Source organism: Venturia canescens, chromosome 4, assembly GCF_019457755.1.
Source record: "Venturia canescens isolate UGA chromosome 4, ASM1945775v1, whole genome shotgun sequence".
Classification (NCBI taxonomy): domain Eukaryota; kingdom Metazoa; phylum Arthropoda; class Insecta; order Hymenoptera; family Ichneumonidae; genus Venturia; species Venturia canescens.
Genome location: NC_057424.1, coordinates 21123365 through 21140266, shown reverse-complemented (window position 1 = coordinate 21140266; position 16902 = coordinate 21123365). Strand labels below are relative to the sequence as shown.

General features: G+C 43.1%; 1 protein-coding gene across 4 annotated transcripts in view; it reads right to left on the bottom strand.

Moving 5' to 3' along the window:
- The window catches only part of sdk (sidekick cell adhesion molecule), a 31904-nt gene extending 15435 nt beyond the window's left edge, over positions 1-16469 (bottom strand). For all 4 annotated transcript variants that reach the window (XM_043418117.1, XM_043418118.1, XM_043418119.1 and 1 more), the window contains exon 1: positions 15233-16469. In XM_043418117.1, the coding sequence (XP_043274052.1) occupies positions 15233-15359 (127 nt within the window). In that variant the 5' untranslated portion in view covers positions 15360-16469. The remainder of the gene's footprint in view (positions 1-15232) is intronic.
- Positions 16470-16902: the final 433 nt, after the last annotated feature.

The window sequence follows — 16902 nt, the reverse complement described above, 5'->3', positions numbered from 1 at the left end:
CAGGGTCGAAAAGCACGTGACCTTTCTCTCGCTCTCTTCCTCAGCCAATTTAAATGGGTACGCGGAGAGAGAGAGAGAGCGTAACGTCGATCGTGCAACGGCGTGGTCAACTTAATCGCAGGATGCGAGAAATTACGATTTATTTTGAAATTCTTTTCTCCCTCGCACTTCACGTTTCGACGTAATCAGTGCAATCCAACTTTTTTCACGCAATTGGCAGGTCTGGCGAGGGAAACGAACCTTTTTCAATTTCGTATCAAAGTTAATACGCACGAAATTTACATTTTCGAGCGTTCGTAGGTTTTTTATGGACAGATAACTCCGTGAAAAAATTCTTCCAATCGATTTTCGAGGTATAAACGTTCGATGAATCTCCGTACGCTAATTCAGAAATGTGACAAGAGAGGGCAGCGCGCGATAGTATCCGGTTCTCAACATTCTTTTCTTATGTGTCCCTCCGCGGTCGGCGAGTCTCCTGCTGCCTGCTTTTTAATGATCTTCGATGACTCAGTCGCGCAACAATTTTCCGTTTGTAACGGATATTGTACGTCGTCGCGAACTCGATAATTTCAGGTGTTACAGTGTCTGGCGACACGCGCCTGTGCGACGACAATAAATGTAACGAGGGTGAGAGAAAAACTGAAAATGAGTTGCAATTTCTTGACGATTCTCCGTCGATGCTCTTCGAGGTTTCGAAACAGCGTCAAGTATTCCGTGAAATTTTATCAAAATATTCAAAATTGCATTTCGAAAGTTGTTTTAAATTAAAAAAAAAAAGCAGTTTCTAATCAATAAAAATCGCATCGATTTCGAAAAAAATGGTATTGTCCGGCATTAAACGTCATTGCGAATCGTTAAACGGTTTGAAGACTTGCGCAATCGCATAAAAAGTGTTTGAAGCGTAAATATTGGAGTAACCGGAGTAAAAACAAAACGTAATAAAAGTGAACAGGCATAGCTTCTTGGTCGAGTGCTTGCGAAAGGGGATACGAGTATAGGAAAAGTAAAAAAGAGAAGAAAATAAAAAAAAAGGAAGAATTGCATTTACCGGCTGGTTCGACGCTTCGCATCCTTCGACGCGCTCCTCGTTCCACTCTCGGGCGCACGTTACGCATTATATGTATGTATACGTGGAGCCAACATTGAGATCCTTGTCGTGTTTACCCGGATGGAACGACTCGGTGTTGCGAGCTCACGAAAGTGGAAATGGATCATTCTTATACTCGCAGCTCAAATGCAAAACGGATTCTTCCGAAATTCTGTTTCTTTTTTTCGTAATTCAACAAAGTTTTTTAATCCTGTCGAATGCATTAACCCGAGAGAGAATTCAATTGTGGAATTCCCAGCGTCGCGAATGATTTTTCGATGGACCTAAAGTTTCTGTTCGAGAATAATTTCTTCTTCAATCTCGATCAACTGTGATAAAGTTTCGTTAATTACCGTAAGTATGCATGGCTCATGGAATCTTTGAATAATTTCCGAGGGGAGTGAGACAATGGCTACTTGAATAAGCATTAATTATTATTTTTTCTACCCCGCACTCGGCGTCTCCCAGCTTTTGTTCTCAACTACTTTTCTTCGCCGTAGTTGCTACGTATTCGTATTCTTCAATTGAGATGAGAGATTCCGGATTAACGGACAAGAAAATGTTCTGAAAGCTACTCGCAAGCCGTGATCCTCGTGATTTTCGTACGCTCACGATGTACGATGATGTGCATGTGTATTTGGAGTACCGTTCGAAGGGAAAAAGAGATGTTAATTCTCACGTACTGAGAGCATACAAGAATTGTATGTAAAACGGGCCATGAGGCTTTCGTCTCGTGACTCTCGAGCCGACGAGTACGGGCGATTCCATTCGGAACGTCCCACTTCAGCGTGGACTAGTGATTGCTCAACTTTTAGATAATTTTCCATTTCATTTCTCAAGTATCTCGATAAAAAATCTTTCCGATTCCCTGCGCGTCTTCGGAGTTTCGGGAATCATTATCAGAAACGAAAAAATTGAAGTACTTGAAGAATTTCAAGTGTCTTTGCACGCGTGCCGACGGTGGGACTCGGGCTTGAAACAAATTGGCCAAAGTTGCACATTGGGCGCCCTCGATTATCGCTAAAATTGGAAAAATTTCTGGCGAACTTGCCCATAACTTTTCTCCACAAGAGGAACCAGCTGTGAACCATCTCGCTTTCGTGTTTTTCAAGTACCCACAGAGTAAGAGTAGTGAAAAAAAGGAAGAAAAAAGAGATGGAAAGATGAAGCAGTCTCTCATCTTCTCAAGGCATAAACGGCGCCTGAATAATTCACGGCTCTCTCTCCCTCGCTCTTTTAGCGCGACTTCTTCTTCTTGCGAGACACCGGATAAACAAACTCCGCGTCTTTAGGAGATCCGCTTTGGAGCAGACTTCGAAATTTTTTGTTTTCTTAACTTCGCGCACATCGCGTAAACCGACGACGACGACGACGAAGAGCCTTGTGTGATTGAAGAGTTGAGTGGCTCGTGCGCGGCTATCGACGAACCGTTGCGAAATAAATGCACTGTGGAACGAGGCCGGGTCAAATACTCTCGAGAATCGTTCGTCAAATCGAAAGTTCGAATCTTTCAAAAGTTAGCGATTGTTTGCGCCCACGAGAAAAATTGTTGAAAACCTTTTTTTTTGCCAAATGTCGTTGAATTATTTTTGAATAGCCCGAATTCAGGATTAAAATAATCATGAAAACCAGTCGAAAAACTACCGCAAATAAATCATTTTCCCTCGAGCGTAGACTTTTTTCTATATTAAGCCTTATGAATTTTGTACTCGAAAGTGGATTGAACCTCGGGGAAAGAGATTTCGAGTGGAGAAGAATTAATGAGCGCACGAAAGTGATCCCTTTCCATTCATCTCGTGGGTTCAGGAGGTCAGAACGGTGAAAACCGCAGACTTTTTTTTACCTGTGTCATTGAATATTCGGTCCCCTTAGCACACTGGGGGATAATATCTCTCCTCTTCTCCATCCCTCTCCTCTGAACTACCCCTACAAGCCGCAGCTGTCGAGACAGTCGGTGAGGGGGGAAGCTGGAAGCGATCCAAAAGGGGTGCAGAAGGGGTGACGAAAATCGCGTGTGCATTGCGGATAAAAAACAATTTGTCACGCGATCGCCGTACGATTATTGTTAACACAACAATTCCGATATCGAACACGAAACCGAAAGAAAAAAACAAAGCCAATATCACACCAACGAAGCGAGGTTAATCATTAAATTAAAAAATGCATTCCTACCATTGAATAAATGCGATAAAAAACGACGCTGAAGTTTGCAACGTCGCAGTCCAACGAAACGAACGAAAAAAACATTTGTAATTATAACCAGTTTTTCATTTCACGAAGTATCTCGGTGCAGGTTGAAAAACTACGAATTGCAAATTCGGCAGAGTACGAAATTGGAGAATTATTGGCTCAAATGGACGGATAAGAAAACCAAATGAATTATTGATCACGCATGAAATGATCTGTATTGAATCAATCACCAGACACATAACATTTAATTGGCAGCGATACACGATTTTTCAAATAATCGATTTACAGAGGACTTAATTAAGTGTGCTGAACCGAGGATCATTTCGACTTTTAGATTCGCCAAGCGTGGCGATAACGGAAGAATGAAACGTCAGTGGGCATGAACTTTCATTCATTGCGTTATTCCAACTCGTTTTAACTTTAACACAGTCGTGCAATCACATTTATATAATGTACATACGAATAAGAATATGGATGTAAATAATGAATCGCTTCTTTTCATTCACAGAGCTCAGCTTTCACGTGCAATATGGATTGGAAGCATGTGAGTCGATGATCGAATGATCCCGGGTCGTTAAATGTGCTCCAGAAATATAACACACTAAACAGGGGTTCACGCCCCAGTATCCTCGACGAAACTTGTTCACAAATCCACTGAGAACCCTACACATGCAGCCTGGAAGTCTGTATACGTGGGGCATACAAGTTTTTGTGTACGATGCACGAGAACAGGCCGGGGCTCTGTTTTGTTCATCGTCGCGTTATACAAAACCAACCACTCGCTCGTTTCCCAGCAAGCCACGATTGAGTGATTTCGAATTCATTTGGCTTGGGCGCAGCAACACTCGTGAACCTCGTTAAGAGTTCAGGGCACCGTACGAACCGTGTGCGGATTCGATTTTTATTCTTCATGAAACGTATTTTTTTTCTTAATTACAGAATAACGCTTAAAAGTTTGTTGCTCGCGCATTCTCAAAGTCGAGTTTTGTTTGATTTATTCTTTAAATTTTGGCGCTGAATGAAAGAAACTTTGACAGATTAAACGTACGTCGGGGGGCGAGGCAGGAGTTTGTTCCGCCGCTGATAAACATCTGGCTAAAAAATCGCGTGTATATGGAGTTTCAATTGGTTACTAAAAAGTTTACTGCGGGGAAATGCGAGGGGGGTTGGCCACCTGCAACCTGCAGTAGCTTGTCTAGTAAACTATGTACAGTTACGATGCACATACGTGCAGATTGCCAACATTATGTACTGTGCGTCCACAGGACATTCGAGAAAGAATCGTCCGGCGTGCTGCAACTGACGTTATCCTGACGACGCTGAAGTTTCCAACGTTGGAGTCCAACGAAATGAACGAAAAAAACGTCTTTAATTCACCAATTATTTATTTCACGAATCGTTGGTGCAGCTTGAAAAACTACGAATCGTAAATTTGGCAGGGAACAAAATAGGAGAATTACTGGAATTATTGGAGAGTTTTTTTCGATCATTTCGTTGGACTCCAACGTTGGAAACTTCAGCGTCATTTATCCTGTCATTTTTATCGAGAGAATTATGATCGGCTGTTTGGCTACCGATTTTATTTGCTGACATTCGATCTCGTCGACGTTCCACGAAACGTCGATTATTCAGAGTTTTCTTTAAAAATAACGTTTTATTTGTCAAAATTTTCATTGAAATATCGAAAACGTGATGAAGAAACGGGCATCGCTGATTCCAGATTTTCGAGCCCTTCAACCTCGCGCTCGCTTCCTCCCTCGAATTTCTCGTTAACGCGAGCCCCGCACTAACTCGTCGATGTGTTAAATTTTTATGAAATTCCCCATAGCTCTATGGGGGGTATAGATTCGAGTGGGCCATCCCTCTCTCCCGCTCTAAGACGCAATGCGCAACGTTTTGCGGAGGTTTTCCCTTCTCTCTTTCTCTTTCTCTCCTCCCTTTCCCAGGATTTGCTCTCTATCGCCACTGAATCTCGAATTTAATGCGATGGAGGCATACAGATATACGAGGACGGTATGTACGGAGGGGTGAAGAAACGCTCTGCGATCGTGGACTGCAGACTTTTTCGGAGCTCCGTCAAAATTTGTCACATACCAAATATACGAAGAAAAACATTCGAAGGTTTACGTTCGGAGTGAATTATAATTCTTGTTCGACGATTAAGCAACGACTCCGACGAAATGATCTAAAAAAAGCCTCCAATAATTCCAACAATTCTCCAATTTCGTTCGCTGCCGAATTTGCAATTCGCAGTGTTTTTCAACCTGCACCCCGATACTTCGTGAAATAAAAAATGTATTAATGACAAATGTTTATTTCGTTGATTTCGTCGGCCTCCAACTTTGCAAACTTCTCTATTTTATTATTTCTCGAAAATAATGTGCTGACAATTGTTTTCAGGGCTGAGGGCGCCGGAAAATACGAGGTTTAAAGTTTAAGGACGTGACGCCAACGACTTCATGCCTGTTGAGTGGCAAAAGGGCTATCTTCGGAAGAGCGTCTTTAAATAGCTATGTGGAAAACGAGGGTGTCTCTCTTTCCACATGAAACTCGAGTAACTTGGCGAAGCTGGATATAGTGGGAAAGTTTTTCCTTCCTCCAAAGTTATCCAAAAACTCGTACTTCATTCGGCGGCTAACCACTGAAAAGATCTCACCGTGATTTCATGATTAATGATTGAGAATAAAATACATTGAAATGACTGGATAAAAAAATGTCGGAAGCAATGAAATCGTCGTGCTTCTGCTGCACACACGTATTCATTCGAATAATAATGAATTTTAATAATTGAAAAGCCCCGCACATGAATTTTGAGGGGACTTTTTACAACGGTGGTACTCGCGATCCATTTTCATCGTAGACGAGGCTGCGGGAGCGATAAAAAAAACTCAAAGGAGTCGTCGTCGTAATGTCAAGAAACTCAAGTGAGTCTAAGAGTAGGAAAACGAGTGTGCAAAGAAGTTGGCGAGTTAAGAAAGGAGCGGGAGAGAGTGGAGGAGAGAAACGGAGAGGAATAGCGAAGAGGAAAAGGGAGGGGAGGGAGAAGACAGAGAAAAGGATGAGGATCATTTTCAAGCGTGTACGTGTATGTTCGTGTGTGCGTTTGAGGAAGAATAGTACGAGTTCGCTTTGCGGCTAAGCCAGTTCTGAAGATCCCTCTTTCCCTTTTCCTCCTTCTTCTTCGTTTTCCCCAAGAGGGCACCTGCGACTAGTGGTCACTTCGGAAGAACGACTTAATAGTACAAGAGTATGGAAGATTGGAGAATCAGAAGAGAAAAAAGGAGGGACGCGGGGCACGGTGGGGAGAGGAGGACGAAAAAGATATCACCGAGTCTTGGGTTACTCGCCCATAATCGAGAATCCCGTCCAACTCTCGAGCCTCTGAATCTCCTTCGCAGAAGATGGATGCTAATTCAATACAAATCAATAAATCTTCGAGAAGCGTTCAAAGACGAGGCAGCCTCGAAGGAGCTTCGAATGTTCCGGAACAGAAAACCCGAGTCGAAAATCGACGCGGGGATCGACAAATAAAAGTAAACAATAATGGAACTCTAGAATGAATAAACGTTTGATGACGTTTCGAGCTGCCAAGAAAAGGAAATGTGCATAAACAGAAACGAATTTTTCATTATTTTCAATATGCTTCGAAAACGAGAATGTGAGACGACCGACTCCTTCCTTCGAGTTTATTTCCGCTCGGTGATCTTTTAAATTCTCGATAAGATGCAATTTTGAGAAAGCCCTCGTCTGAGGAACCTCTCGTGGAGAATCGATTGGAGGCTTCACCACCGGAAACGTGCTTATAACAGTGTGCTGTTCATCTTTTTTCGCAGAGACAGCAGCAGGCGACGGTGACGACACGAATAAAAAGAATATCGACGTTTGGTGATTCGCCAAATACTTGGCGGCTGTAACCCTAAAGGACGATGTGCGATGCATCGCGGACATTTCTTTGTACCACCTTAAACTTTTTTCTCTTCATGCATCTCCCATATTCATTCTTATTTATCGTATTTTGATTATTTTTCCTTGTTCTTCGTCCCCCTGATTTCTTCCATTATTTTTCCAATTCTTTTACGAACTTCTCATTTTCATACTCGTTTCTTTTATTTCTTATCGTTTTTTTCTTCTGCCTTCTCATATTCTCCCTCGTTCTGCTATTATTTGGTCTCTTTTTCCTCTCATTTCCTCTCCTCGTAATGCTCTTTTACTTTTTCTCTATCCTCTCACAGTCTCATCTTATTCTTTTTCCTTTCGGGTCTTCTTTTTCTCAGATTCCCCTTTCGAGCGGTGAGCAGCAGCAGCAGCAGCAGCAGCATCGCGGTTACATTTATGGCATCCGCGTCGCCCCACGCCACACGCACTCCTCGCAAACCTCACGTTCTTCTCGTCGTCGTCCCTCTCGCATCCAACTTTTCCAAGTAACGCACGCATTCGAGTGCGTGATCCACGTACGGGGAATGCTCGAACGGGAGAGCAGCCGTCACGGTGAACGGAGGAGCAAAGGAAGGAGGCGAAAGACCGATAAAACGGATGAAAAAAAGGAAACAACAAAGATAAATAGAAAATAAAAAAGGAAAATGAAGGTGAAGAAGGATGGGGACGATGGAGAGCCTTGCCGGGGGCGGTCAGTGGCCTTTCTTGCACCGGCTACCACGAGACGACCGCGGACTACTCAACGGTGATCTTCCTTCTCACTCAAATGCCACCTCACTTCTGCTCCCCCCCGCGCTCCCTTTTCCTCGCCGCTACCTTTCGTTCTCTCTCACTCTGACTCACCTTAGGGAATATTAATGGGAATAACACGATCGTGAAAGAATTTTTTATTCTCTTCCCCCACTCGGCGATCGCGTCTTTCTTCCAGATTCCATTTTATGGGTACATCTGGCGCGGACGAGAGAGTCTTTGTATCTTTCAAACACTGATGTTTTTAAAAGAGTTTTTAAAAGAGCTTTCGTCGCTTTGGCAGCCACCCCTCCCACCAGGGAACTCATTTCAAGGTCGTCGTCGAATTAGTCACGGGAAAGCGTCGATCCAGGCGAGAACGCGGTCAATCTTCGTGGATGCTGACCGTTTCGGTCCATCGCCGTTGGCAAGACTGAGCGATATCGAGCACCACAAAATCTTTAAAGGCTTTCGAATCTTGTGACGTTCTAATCGTCCCTACATTTATGAGATACGCAAAGAGGGCCGATTTCGAGTCCGGTTTTGCGCGCGGCTAACGAAATCGTTGTTGAACATCAAAGGAGGCACGGAGCAAGAGAAAATCACGCACGATGAACTCGTGCTCTGAGAGATAACACTCGAAGAGAGGGAGCCTTTTGCTGATGCTGTGGTTGAAAAGCCTGGCGAAGGCCATCACGGGGATTACGTGTCGCTGCATCATCGAAAAAGAGAGCAATGAGAGATCCGGCAGGAGCGACAAGCGGGGGGGAGGGAGAACGAACGCTGAGATTTCATACAGGGCGGACTGAAGTCGCGCAGGAGAATCGCACCCCCTTGACGCGATTCTCCGCGGGAACGTGCCCCGAAGATTGGTCAGCACCGATCGATCTATGAAAAAGGAACTCGAGAATTTCCTCGCCAGAATTAAGGGGCCAGACGAATGGCTCCGCGGAGCGAAAACGACTCGTCGGACTCCCCGTATGCGAGCTCGGGCTGCAGGTACGCAGAACGGCGTTTACCGCACCGAGGGAAAGTCTCGGAAGGAGCTTCGTACCCGTGCAACTGGTACACGCACTTAATTCGCGTGCGCGCGTGTACAGGTGTGTGCGCGAGTGGATGATAAGTGGCAGGAACGCGGGGAGGGGAGCGTTTGCACTCGTAGGAGAAGAAGAATAAGGCGGAGGGGTTTTGCGAAGGGGGGAAATGCGGCATCCGGTCGACGGGGACGAGCGCTCCGACGAGTTGGAATTTCGCAAATAGCACTCCGCGAGAGGATTACGCGGAGAATCTGCAGATTAATCTTCGACGTTGATATATACGGAAATCCTGACGCTTGACCGTTCGTTCAAAAACAGAAATCAGACACCGATCGAGGAGGTTACCAGCGCCCAAAACGCATTCGACGTTTCAGCGGCCTCGAGTCGTTCAACTTAACCCAGAAATGAAACGCGTGCTCAATCTTCCACCAGGTCCAACCGGTACGACGTTTGTTGCGATAAGGTTGTGTTAAGGTCGTTGAAAACTGGTTCCAACCTTGATGAGTCGGACCGCGGCAGTTTCCGGAATGACTGCACCGCGCGAACTCGCCGCCTTCTCCAGCAACATTGTGTGACGCTGAAGTTTGACGTATAAAGAAACTCTCGAATAATTCCAGTAAATCTCCAATTTTGTGTCCCGCCCAATTCGCAATTCGAAGTTTCCCAACCTACGCCAATGGTACGCGAAATAAATGAATTGGTCAATCACTAATATTTTTTGCCACGACAAGATTGTTCGGAAAACCTTAAAAATTGGGCTTCCCCCGATGCCACAGTCGGAACAGACTCGAGGAGGGACCGGGCCCGGAGATTTTGAGACTGGAAGAGAAGACGAAGCCGCGCGCGCGCGGGACGAGAGCCTCCGAGCGGAACGTGAGACGAACGTGATCGAGGGAAGCAGGGACAGAAGGGAAAGGGGCAAAGACGCCGCGAGTTAGGTGAGATCGGAAAGGTCCGGAGGAGGGGAGAAACCGGGAGGAAAGAGAGAGAAAGAGGCAGCACTCGAAGAACGGGTAAAGGCCCTTGTCTCCCATTGTGTTGAGCCGCGTATAGCTGACGCGAGTGATAGATACCTCGCTACGAACTATTATAAGCTATTCTCTCTACAAAACCTTTCTCTCTCTCACGTTTTTACCTATTCTTTCCAACTCCTCCCTCTTTTCCCCTGCTACCGAGGCCCGACACGCGTTCTGACGTTTTTCCCTGCAGGGAGCGCCCTCAACGTATCACCAAAAAAGAAAAAATCCAACAACCCACACCCTCGCACCACTGAAGACAGTCACGCGATCAATCTAACCTGCAACACACCATTTTCGAGTATCATCGAGCCTCATCGATTCCCCATCGACCTCGGGAGATCCGAAGACTCTTTACTGGCTTTTGCATGCTGCATATTCGTCGTTAAAGACACTTCGTTTTTTATATTCCCGAGAACTTTATACCCCTCTATTAATCAACGGGGAAAATGAATGGAATTTCGCAAGAAATCGTACCAAGAGGATTCTGCGGGGCCCAGTTTTTCGGAGGTGTTCAAACGCATTGAAAATTTACTCGTGAATTTATTGTACGTTGGGTTTCGATCATTCGTGCGACGCTGAAGTATCCAGCGTCGGAGATGGATGATGAAATGAACGAAAAAGAATTTGTCATTTGCCAATTATTTGTTTCGCTAATCATTGGCGCAGGTTGAAAAGCCACGAATTGCAATTTCGCCAGGTAACAAAATTGAAGGTTCACTCGTTTTTTAGATCACTTCATCGGACTCCAACATTGCGCAGCGTCACTCATTCGTGTATTTTGTCGTCTGAAAAGTCATTTTTAGCACTCGATCGAAAAAGCCCCCGCCGAGTGCGTTCTCATGGTATTTTATCGTGGCTGCTCGCATTCTAACGAAGATAAACATTCTTTTAGATCTTCGCACAAATGGAGCACAATCTGGAGATTTAGTTCAACCGGCAGTTTATCTCTTCACGAAAATGGAGACCGCGAACGACGAGAGCGTTGAACGATGCTCGCTATCGAAATGGACCACGAGTTCGATCGCCTTCGGACATTTATATTCTTATGGAGGGATTATGCAAGCGAGAATAGCGCGCTCGTTGAGCGCCGGGCGTTCATAACCCTATTTGTTTATCTCGGACGAAGGCACCAGGTGATAAAAGTCGATAAGGAAAAGCAAACAGAGAAAAATGAGTCACGTATGGGGCGAAATAGACGCGAGTCAAAGAGGACGTTGTGCGGCGCGTATTATAAGCTGGTTATGCTCTCGTTTCGTATGTGGAGGACACGCGCCGGCACGTGCTTCAGCAGCGAGCTTAAGTGCACCGTGCTTTAAGCGCGACGCCATGCAGAAAGACCGGGCGGCGTCGCTCATTGTGAAAGGTCAACGTTTTAACTTCGTTCTCACCAATTGGACCGGATTAACACTCGTAATAAATCCCAATTAAGGAAGAATATGTACACTCGCTCCCAGCAACGGGCTTCCCCCCGCCTCCGATGTACTTGTTGCGGAGATTTTTTTCGTAACTGCGTTTCCGACTGAGCCGAAAATCAGCGAAACTTTAGAGGCTTCTCGAGAATCGTGATAATCGAATGGAATTAAACTTGAACTGGAATCGAGGGTTTTCGGGCAAATTTACGAGCACTCGCGCGCAGTCAGGAAGTTGGGCAATTGGTCGAGCGTGAATTTTCGATGAAATCGTATGAGCAGCTCCATCGTCGCCGCCATTTTGGACCCCCGTTCATTCGTTCTTCGTACAATTGAGCAGCAGAGCCGACTCATCGAATTCAATTGATGACGAAAGTGAAATCGATCGTTTCTGATTATCCGGTTATCGTGTTCGAGACGTTTTCGGCTTATTAAATAAAAAACAATGGGAACGAAAAAATTTCCCGTCGAACGACGACCAAGTTTCATGCGTTAGTTAATACGCAACAATGAGAATTCTGTCCCACTGTACGCACAAAAGCAGCGGAAAACGTAAAATACTCCCACGATTTCCGTGCTCCGGCACGCAGAACCGAGCACATTATGTTCCAGCCGGTGCACGAGGCAAGAAGACCGAGATCGTGTGAGCCTCTACACGGAGAAAACGGATTCGTTTTGTATAGTGAGGAATATATTTTTTTTCAAGAATTTTATAAGTATTTAGGCATCGATTACAAACAGCATAGTATTTTTTCAATTTTCCAATTTTTCATATCCCTTCAATTCTAAACAACTTCATGAGCATAGCAAGAAGTGATGCACGTGCGAGAACTATATTTCGTTTTGTTTTCGAGTATTATCCAGCATCATGTCAGACTAGCACTTACTGATAAGTGGAAATGCATTGTAAATCATAAATTTTCACTGTCAGCAACGACGCTGAAGTTTCCAACGTTGGAGTCCAACGAAATGAACGAAAAAAACGTTTTTAATTCACCAATTATTTATTTCACGAATCGTTGGTGCAGCTTGAAAAACTACGAATCGCAAATTTGGCAGGGAACAAAATAGGAGAATTACTGGAATTATCGGAGAGTTTTTTTCGATCATTTCGTTGGACTCCAACGTTGGAAACTTCAGCGTCATCTGTCAGCATAGTAAATTCTATAATAAATACACGAATATAACGACGCTGAAGTTTCCAACGTTGGAGTCCGACGAAATGAACGAAAAAAACGTTTGTAATTCACCAATTTTTTATTTCACGAATCGTTGGTGCAGCCTGAAAAACTACGAATCGCAAATTTGGCAGGGAACAAAATAGGAGAATTACTGGAATTATTGGAGAGTTTTTTTCGATCATTTCGTTGGACTCCAACGTTGGAAACTTCAGCGTCATACGAATATAGACCGAATACGTGTGATATTTCACCATACATAGCGTTTTTTTTTTCAGGGTTGCCCGAGCACACTTTACAATATAAACATTTGAAGTAATTGAAAACATTTTTTACTATGTTTATAGAGAAAAACACTCTTAAGATGATGGATCAGTCGGTAATCACAACCGTGAGTGCGAGATAGATAGCTGCAAATTTTGAAAGGGAAATTTTTCCACATCGTTCGTCTGATTGCAAAAATAAAAATGTCATCGGATTTTTGCGATCGTGCTGCATACGATGACATTTTTATTATATTTTAATCGGACGAACGATGTCAAAGAGTTTCAATTTCAAAAATTCGAGGTGTGGTTACCGACTGATCCATCATCTTAAGTCTTTTGAATAAAAGGGATGAGTATTGGTCTTTTTATTATGGTGGATAGAACAGTTCTTATTACATGACGCTGAAGTTTCCAACGTTGGAGTCCAACGAAATGATCTAAACAAACTCTCAAATAATTTTAGTAAATCTCCAATTTTCTTCCCTGCCGAATTTCCAGTTCGTCATTTTTTAAGCCACATCAATAATTCGTGAAATAAAAAAATAATTAATTATAAATCTTTTTTTCGTTCATTTCGTTGAACTCCAACGTTGCAAACTTCAACTTCGTTCTTATTACTGCTTTTTGAAGAAATGCTGCAATCCAGTTCTATACTGTCCCCGAGATACTATATATTTTTAGTACTTTCCTGTAGAATTTTCGGCCTCGTTTTCTCCGTGTACGGGGGAGGAGTTCGAATCAACTAAAATCGCTACTTCGAGTCAACTTTTTTTCGAGATTTGGAAAAAATGAGTTGACGGACGAGGATGAAAAGTTGTAAAATGATATTCGGGCTAGAAGGTAAATTTCACATTCATTTTGAATTTTGATTCGCATCCATTTTCAAATTTAAATTTCAAATAAAAGTGGAAGGAGGCACGGAAAGTGACGTTTTTTCATTCCCCGCGACATTTATCAACAAGTTCTCAGCTGCGAATAAACACGTATGAAGAAGCTTGAGAAAAATACAATTTAAAATCGGACATGTAACGATAAGAAGTGTGCAATTTTCACTGGAGAATGCAGCAACCGTTTTTACCATGGAAGCTCTGGACCTCGAAAATCCGTAAGTATGATACAAGCTTTTAAGGAGGGTGGATCGCGACGATACAAAAAAACTCTCAAATAATTCCAGTAAATCTCCAATTTTCTTCCCTGCCGAATTTCCAATTCGTCGTTATTTTTTAAGCCACATCAATAATTCGTGAAATAAAAAAATAATTAATTATAAATCTTTTTTTCCTTCATTTCGTTGGACTCCAACGTTGCAAACTTCAGCGTCGTATAATATTAAGAATTTCAAAATGATAAGAATTTAATAAAATTTGGTAAATGTATTCTTTAAAAATATATAAGACAACATAAATTTGTTATACATCTCGTGAATAAGAACTTGGATTTAACGCTCAATTATGCGATAACGATGTGGTAAAAAAATGGTGATGCCAAATAATGTTATCACGAAATTTGATCAAATTCTGATTATTTTGATTTCGTGATTCAGCCTCCTTAATCATTTATGAAGTGAATTTATTCAATGGTTTTAACTAAAAAAACTGCCTTAATGTCGTAATCGATTTGAAAAGAGAAAGTCGAAAAAATAATTCGTCGTGACCAGTTTTAATTGAATGAGCACTTTGAGCGAAGCAGCGAATGATAAATCGTAAAAAAAACACTTTGATCCTGAAAATTGGGAAAAATTCGGTAGAAACAGAATTGAGGCGGTCGGAAGTGTCACTTTTGTAAAACAGGTTGAAATGAAACGAGAAAATAGTCTGCCATAGCAGATTTCTCGAATATATTCCGAGCACGGGGTCTACCGTATCGTCCTTTTATCTGTGGAATAAAAAAAATTTTATTCCGAGAAGAAAACCCTACGATATGATGCAGATAAGTGTGTAAACGCCCTCTGGACTAAATTTCATTGAAACGTGTTCTTCAGTTTTCCAGACGTATAACTATATGGTTAGTGTTTTGATGAGGATAATTCTGGGAAACTCAGTCAACGGTTCGAGCACTAGGAATTCGAATGAACATATATTTTCTGATGTTTGGCAGATGTCACTGAGCTGTATTTACAGTGGCAACTCTCCGAGAGGTAAGCCCTTAAGATCGTATTGAAATTCAACACAATCGATGGATATGTGATGTCGAATGTCATTCAATACGAATAATTGAAATACGCTACGAGCGAATTTCGAGCGGCCATGACAGCAACGCTGCCGCCGTGATCGGTACTGAAGGTTCTCAATGGGATTCGAATCGTGAGGTTTTTCCATTGAGCGGATCATTTTTTTCTCGAGGTATGTAAAAAAAAAAAGAAGAAAGAGGAGGGAACTCACCGGAAGCGCTGGCATTTCCCGTATTAGTTGCGAGGGAGGCGAAGAAAAAGAGGAAGAGGCTAGCAAGGTTGAGGATACCGGTGACGGGCCTGACGGCTGGTTCCCTTGGATGCCTCGGTAAACCCATGTTACAAATCCACAGGATCCGTGCACTATTATTCCCACAGCTGTCGCGGGGGACGCGCGATCCACCGCTCTCTTTATGTATTTTTTTTCCACTGTACTCGGCGACACTTAAAATTTGTCGTTCCTTCTCGTAGAAAAAAAAAACACTCGTTTATCGCTTGCACGTTTCACATCCGAGCGTTTCCCAATGTTGTTTAATTGTTCTCAGCATTCTTTTCATTGTTTACCATTTTTGGCCACCGATTCATATCCGATAATTCTTCACGGTTGTGAGTAAAAACACTTGGCACGGAGCACTGAATATCACAGTCAAAAGGGAGCATGAAAAACGGGTAGATCAAAAGAAAAATCAGCCTCGGTAAATAGAGGATGCGCTATTTGAGTTTTTGTAAGGGACGAAGTAGAAAATTCATCGCGTGATCGTGACACTGTAGCCGATCGATCTGCCCCATAGTCGCGAGCGATTCAACGCGCGACAGTGATAATAATAATAACGATCCATTGCAAACGATGTCAAAAAAATTAAAACGAAGACACTTGATGGCGGAGTCGACAAGTATTTCGCCCGATGCACGATTATTCCTACGTATTTTACGTAGGCTCAAACATCACGGAGGAATAAAACGTGTTTTTAAAAAAAATCGGCAACAATGTTACGCGATTTCGGAGACGGTATCAACGATTCTGGGAATCACTTGGGAGTCAATTTCAAAGAAAGCATTTATGTTTATTTTGTTTTTTTTTCAGTTAGAATAATGGAGAAAAAGCGGGTGTACGTGAGAGTTAGTAAACTTTGAGTTCGCGTTCACCTGGTTCACAACCTGGCAACCCTGGAGAGGGAAGGGGACAGGCGCGCTCACCTTTGCCAGCACACTAAAAAGCCCTTTTTCCTCTCTACGATCAACAACGATTTTTATACCGATCTCGTGACTTTGTTCGTATCGTTTCAACACTCAATCATTTCAAAATTATCGAAATTAATTTCTTTCGAATTCACGTCACTCCGAACGCTCTTTATCGATGAATGACAAACACCGAGTTTGAGTTTCTCAACCGTCATACGCTCCGCTCAACGGATGGAATGCAACTCGAAATCGTGGCTCAAAGCGCGTTACTGCGAAGCCCACCAAGCGGCACACAACGGTGCTCCTTCAAGTGGGGTTACGAATATTTGAAAAGGACATGGTAAGTCATTAGTGTCGCCATCTATCGTGATCGACAATATTTAAGTGTTGCGCGTGAGAACCGCCGCAGCGTACTGATACAATACTATGGTGAGACTGGTATGATAAGAGTACGCGTTTTGTTGGTACTGTACACACTGTACCCGCCACGTACCGACGTATGAAACTAGAGCAGTGCGTTGAGTACGTGGAATTTCTACCGTACCGGTACAATGTACTGACATGGTACATTTTTACTGTATTATGGACGTTACTTTAGTAACGCGTACTTGGCCGATTGATTTTAGATATTCTGATTTTTTTTACGCGTTAATCGTTTGTCGGGCTTTTTCGGTGAAAATGATCGGATTCAAAAACACT